Raw genomic sequence first — 6905 nt, forward strand, 5'->3', positions numbered from 1 at the left:
CTCACTTGTAACTTAGGATTAAAATCTCACTTGCCACAACTTAGGATCAAAATCTCACTTTCGACAACTCAAATACCATGAATTTGAAGGTATACATAAAAGCCAATACACCTAATACTAAATTACATAAACCCAATATATAAAAAAACTGAAGTGGCAAAATGGAAATAAAGAATTTTTGAAATACGGAGATAAGATACGAAACAACAGCTAAAAACCTAAGATTTACGTAGGAATGCATAAATCATTTCTCTTCATCATTATTATCAAATGATTAGATCATCATTACCTTATTATTAGCCCACCATCCTTTCTAGTCGTTCCTAAATCATAAGAAATAGGCCTGGCCTAATAACTTATCACAATAGTTTCTCAATTCACTTAACCACTTTGTGTACTTTAAAATTACCACTCAATCAAATACTTTATTCACTAATTTATGCCTTATTTGTGTGCAAATAATATTCCTAAGAATAAGCTATTCATGCACATTAAATACATATGTTCCAAAACTTATTTGTCAATTGAATAACCGTTTCACCCATTCCTGCAAGTCAAGAATACCATTTTAAAGCTACAAAAAGGGTATTTTGGAGAAAAAAGGTCCAAAAGCTCAAAACGACCTATTAGGTCATTACACATATATATGTCACTTATATATCATATGTGTATCACACTTATGTCATGTATATAATATTGATATACATGACATACATAAGATATGTACATGATATACACATGGCATAAAATATACAGTGATGATACAAGATATATACATGTCATACACCGTCTGCTGCCACTGAAAATTCACCCAAAATGACCTCTAATCTCCACCAGATCATCCCAGATTTAAGATATAAGCTCCGTAAGATGTACCCAGGCTTTTAAAACAACATTCACCAAAATAATTTCAAAAACATATACAAGCATACAATAATGAGCGAGAACATGAGAATTTGAATGAAGGGAGCCTAAAATCAAGGAATACAAAGATTGACATAAATTGCTACAAAATGAAAAGTCTTTTTTATGTTAGATAATTATTTGAAAGTGTTTATAAAAATGTAATCAGAATTCCTAAATCATCATGTGATGTAAAATTTCCTTCATTTTTTGATAAAACTAGACAATGAGTCTTCAATTAAATTTATATATTTAAAAACTACTCTAAGAAAGCTTAAAAACACAATTTCCTTGAAATTGTTTGGACTCTTCACATTGTAGAAGTGTTACATAAAATTAGAAAAGTGAAGTATCCAATAGTATTCTTAATATAATAATATCGAACGTATAGTATTTATCAGTAAAAAAAAAATAGTACTTATACAAATCGACGACGTGATATTAGATGCAGTGGCGGACCTAGGATTTTAAGGTCGTGGGTGCGGACCTCCCTTTAGAGCAAAATTGCTACCGACTATAAAGTTTTGCTATCGATCATAAAGTTTTGCTATCGATCATAAATTTTAGGCGTAGAATTATTTGAACACAATAATAAAAATGTTTAAAAAAAAAGCATTAAAAAAGTTAAAAACTTACCGAAAAAGTGAACAAAGAAAGTTCAAAAAAAAAAAAAAAAAAAAAAAAAAGGGAAGAAGAAGAATCTATATCTGAGAAAAAGAATGAGAAGTCATGAGGGACAACTAGGGGTGGGCATGATACGGTATGGTACGATATTTGAAATTTCGGTACGGCAATTTTAGTTTTCGGTTTCTAAAATTACTATACCATTACCGTACCAAATTAATTTGGTATGGTTTGGTATTTTAAAGTTTGGTTTCGGTATTTTATGGTACGGTAAATCGGTACCATAGTTTGTCTGACTTCGACTAACAAATACTCATATCGTGGAGAATTATGACTTTACCACTTACTTAAACGTCTCAATTATTATGTACTAAACACCTTACACATGTAAAAATATTCAAAAGAAAGTACAAGCAATTCCGTTCGAAAATCAATTACACAAAAAAGACATTTAAATCAAGATAGAGTAAGTCAAAGTTGCAATGTTTAAACAATTAGTTTTCTAATAATGCTATAAGTCAAAGTTGCAATGTTTAAACAATTAGTTTTCTCATAATGCTAGTTTATATATTTGTTAGTGTTATGATACTAAGATATATGAGTTGTATATGTAATTATATACTTTGGTATGATATTCGGTATTTTGGTATACTGAATACTAAACTTTTTAAAAATGCATACCAAATAGCGTACCAAATACCATAATACCGAAACCGTGGTATAAAAAAATTCGATTTCGATATGGTAATCAGTATCTACCATACCATGCCCACCCCTATGGACAACTAAGAAACTTAAGAATTTCTAAGTTAAAACAAAGTAAAAGTAAAACCAATAAAGAAAGAACAAGCTGTATGGGAGAAAAAGAAGGAAAGTTAAAAGTAAGAAAACGAAGGGAGGAGCTCTTAAATTTTGTGCAACTTGGGAATCGATCCACTGCCTAGTCCCCACGCCGCCGTTCAATTTAAGGTTCCAAACAAAGCACCCAGCTCAACTTTTAGTTGATGGGTGCTACTCAATTGTTATATCCATTTTTTAAGAAGTTTGTATAAAAATATATATAGTTCGCGTCCGGGTCAATGGGTGCTTGAGCACTCGGAACACAGTACGTGGATCCGCCCATCTAGATGCCCTAATCATCACGCAAAAATGTGGTGGGTTGGATGAGAATCACTATATCCTTCATTAAATATTAATATTGGAATAAAGAAGCCCTTAATAGAGGACACTTCTCTTATTTGTCGAATTAGTCTGTTTCGAATACCATATAGTTAAGCATAAAAATGTACGATAACACATAGTAGCGTTGAAAAGTCCATGAGGTTTCTTGGATTATGCCATGATCGTCAACTTGGACCCTTTCAGCTTCTGGTCAATTCATCTACTAGGACAAACTTGGACACTTCTATGTCAAGTTGAGCTTGCTTCTAATTGGACTGATTGGCATTGCTCAACTAAGGTCCGTTTCTTTCATCAAATATTACCAAATTCCCCTTGAGTGTTAAGTCAAATAGGACACAAAATCATTAAATGAAGAAGTGACAAGACCTGTGATCCCAAAATTTCAATGATCAAATTTGGCAACACTCTTCTGTGTTCTATGGATTGTAATTTTCAATTGCTAACTGACAGTAAAAGAGAGTCCATCTTGTTGGCCCATACATGGTGTGGCCTTTCTTTACCATGTTCAAGTCTTCCTTTGTCTTCTCCTCTTTTTCTATTCACACTTCTTAAACATTATATATATGTTTTCTTTGTTTCCATCCGGTGTCCGATATTTACATTGGAGCTCGACTAAATCTAGATTCGCAGTGCATAGGGCCCATTTGGGGGTAGCGATACCTAACAAGGATCTTTTCATACCTAGGGCTTGAACCCAAGACCTCTGGTTAAAGGAGGAGTAACCTCATCTACTGTACTACATCTTTCGGTGGAAACATTATATGTATGTAAAAATATCTAATGTTTGCTTAAAGACTGAAATTGTCGTCCATATACATCTAAACTGATTTGATGGGTTGAGGACAACACTCTGCAATTTTTTATGGGCCCGAAAAGAGTGGACAAAAGCCCATTAAAGAGCCAGATGGGCTGTCTTTGAATCTCTTACTCAACTCTACCGATTAATTTCTTTTGAAAATTCCAAAATTTTGTCCATATTAGGCCCTTATCTTCCTCTTTCCTATCCTTTGAAATCATTGGTTGGAATTTATTTTATTATATTTTATCTTTTTAGGAATTTTCTTTTACGCCACAATCACCCAATCACTAGAGCTATCTGATCAAGGAAAATAGAAAAAAGATCAACGAAAATAGAAAAGAAAAAAGAAAGTTCAACCCCCACATCCTGTCCATCTCAACGAAAAATCCCTTTTAGCTGACACAAGTAATTTGGTTTAACTAAGTATTACAAAAAAAAAAAGAAGAAGCTTGCATAGTCATTATATGTTATGAATTGATTGAGGTGTTAATTACCAACATAATGAAGTCGTACAATAGGCTTGTGTTAGTGTACGCAGTCGTTAAGAAAATATTTCAAGTAAATTAGTCCAAAGTTTTTCATATTTACACTCTGCACTTTACATTTTAGTTCCAAAAGGATTTAGGAACAAGTCTCATTTGTTACACATACATTTATACATAGTTTTTCTTCCAATTTTCTTGTCTAATTTTCTTTTTCTTCCAATTTTCTTGTCTAATTTTCTTTTTCTATTGTCAGAGATGAAGTAAGAGATCAAACATATCCAAGGGGAATCGGTGCGCTTTAGGATGATAATACATACACAAAGTTCTAATATACTATACATGTAGATTGCAAATTATTGACTAATACTTTTAGTATGAAAACAAGAAGAGGTATCTACAAATAAGGCAAGACTAGTGCTATCAATGCACCCAAATGGTTTTTATTTTTTATTTTTAAAATGTTAGAAACAAGAAAGAGAAAAGGAAACAGAGAGACATGATAGGAAAAAAGATAGATATAGATTGATCAATTTTGATTCCACGTTAAGTACAAGTTTCTTAAATCTCCCTAGCTTCACCAACACCAAGTACCCCACTTCCACCCTCAACCACTTTTTTTCCTACCTTCCAAGAAAGAAAATTACAAAACAGAGGAAAAAAATTAAGGTACAAAGCATTTGCCCAGACAATATTATACAGGACAAATTCTTGTTACACACAAAGTGAAAACAACTTCACACACACCCCATTGGTTTGGAACAAAAGAAAGGCCCATGACAGATCCTTCAATTCTTCCTCCTAGAGTGCTTTATGAAAAGAGAGAAATACATGGACATGCCACTTGTAAAGATAGCCTCCATATTATGTTTGTTTTCTAGAAAGATCAATAAAAAAGGTTACAAAAGAGGAGAGCTAATTTAAAAAAAGGCTGTTTCTTCTTCTTCTTCTTTTGTTATTAGTATTATTCTCAATGGAAACCGCCCATTGTGGCCCCTGGCTTAGCATCAGGAGGTGGAGTTGGCAACATTGTGAGTGCTAAAACACCACTTGCTGCAGCTGCAATTGCACCAACTATAAATCCTGGCAAGTTCCCTCCTCCAAACAAGGAATCCCATGGCCCTCCCACCACTGACACCAACATCTGTTTCCATCAAAACAAGTAGTTATAGTTAGGTATCTTGTGCATTCAAAGCTAATTAATGCACTCCAATTATGCCATGTGTACTCATAACAGTGTAAATAAGCATATCAGGTTAAGTCGATCTACACTAATAGACTCTAGATAATAATGTAAAAATCATTTATACTGTCAGGGTAGATAACTGAGACTCATTAAGATATTCATGCATCAAGTCATCACCTGCATACATCTCAAATCTAAGTTTGATTAGACAAGGAAGGATAGGATGCCACAATTTTGATTCACTTTTCTTGTCCTTTAACTTATGTTGGTATTTGGATAACTCTTAATACGACAAGGAAAATGGAGTACTATTCAACATAAGATTCTTTATCCTAGTGTCTTTCCTGGAATATGAAGCATACAGTCCTCTTGTGGTCATATCCTATTAATATGTTTTAGTTACAAGTCATTTTCAAATTCCTTCGGTTGTGATCTTCCCTTAGAAAGTTGTTCTTTTTTCTTGTAGGCCACAGTTATTTAGAAACAGTAGGTGTCTAGGTGAGAATGTATGGAATTTGTGGGGCTTTTTCTTTATAAATTTTTGATTGTAATGTTATACCTGAATTCGTAAACAGAGTAATACACACGTAATAGAGTAGTATTTATTCTTTTTCACTATTTAAATTACACGTTTGTGGCTCAAATATATTGTGACTTAGACATTAATTATGAAAGCAAAGATTAGGTGTTAAAGTCTTAAAGATAACATAACCTAGAGAAAATTTAGAAGAACAAAGAACGTTATCCACTTCATAGAATTCTCTAGGTTACTAGGGGATCAGATTTAATTGCAAGAGATGGATAATTGCAGATGAGGAATTGATAAATATGGTGAAGTAATAAAAATAGTACCTGTGGCACAACAATTGCAAGATTCAGAACTCCAAGTGACAAACCTGGGGAATTTAAAGAGAAGGAACAATATTATAACTGTATACATACATATAACCTTATTTGAAAGGTTCTTCTTTTAAAAAAGAAAAAAAAGAAGAAGATATTATTATAAAGTTCAATAATTTACCTTGTCCTGAACCAGAACTACTAGAGAATATAGATGCCAAAGCAAATGGAATACTATAAGTCACCTGCAAAAGAAAACAAAAAATGGCCATATATTAGTAAATCAATTAAGCTAATTTCAAAAAGGGGAAAAGTTTGAAAAGTCACTAAGAAAAGCTATTAGGAAAGGTCTAACATCAAAGTGAAAAGAAGGTTCGGCTAGAATTTCTGTGTTCAAAGAATAATTAAAGGAAAGAGAACATAGAATCAATGCTTTTGCCATAATAAAGATCATTTGCATTATTACTTTGATCTTGCATAGAAACTTCCATTATCCTAATGAAAAAGCAAGAAGATTCTTCTTATCCTTGTGTTGGATAAAACAAATTCACACTTTAATTAATCAGTTTAAAGCTGTTAACTTGATTATCAAGGTAAAAAATGAATAATAATTCAATTTTTTAATTTTTAAGGTGGATAATTTACTAGGGAGGCAATCAAAGGTTATCTCTTTTTGCACTTTGCACAACCGAAAGAGAAGTCATCACTCATCACCAAAACTAAAATTTCATGTGATGAATTAAAGAAGAAGCAAAGTTTCTCACACCTTCTATTGTTGGTCACTATAACTACGTACATTTACGCGTGTGACTTTGCTAACCTTTTATAAAAGCCACGTATATGTCATAATGATTATTTTTATTGGTAAAAAGCCACAACCTATATTACC

The 6905-nt window shown here is 32.5% G+C and overlaps 1 protein-coding gene across 1 annotated transcript; it reads right to left on the reverse strand.

Moving 5' to 3' along the window:
• Positions 1 to 4490: 4490 nt before the first annotated feature.
• On the reverse strand, positions 4491 to 6628 carry LOC132034100 (sucrose transport protein-like). Its single transcript, XM_059424337.1, has 3 exons — positions 6198 to 6628; positions 6029 to 6072; positions 4491 to 5134 (listed from the first exon to the last, which is right to left on the reverse strand). The coding sequence occupies exons 1-3, from the start codon at positions 6286 to 6288 to the stop codon at positions 4961 to 4963; spliced, it is 309 nt and encodes a 102-aa protein (XP_059280320.1). The 5' UTR covers positions 6289 to 6628; the 3' UTR covers positions 4491 to 4960.
• Between the last annotated feature and the right edge of the window lie 277 nt (positions 6629 to 6905).

The sequence above is a fragment of the Lycium ferocissimum genome, chromosome 10 (genome assembly GCF_029784015.1).
Source record: "Lycium ferocissimum isolate CSIRO_LF1 chromosome 10, AGI_CSIRO_Lferr_CH_V1, whole genome shotgun sequence".
In the NCBI taxonomy this organism is placed as follows: Eukaryota; Viridiplantae; Streptophyta; class Magnoliopsida; order Solanales; family Solanaceae; genus Lycium; species Lycium ferocissimum.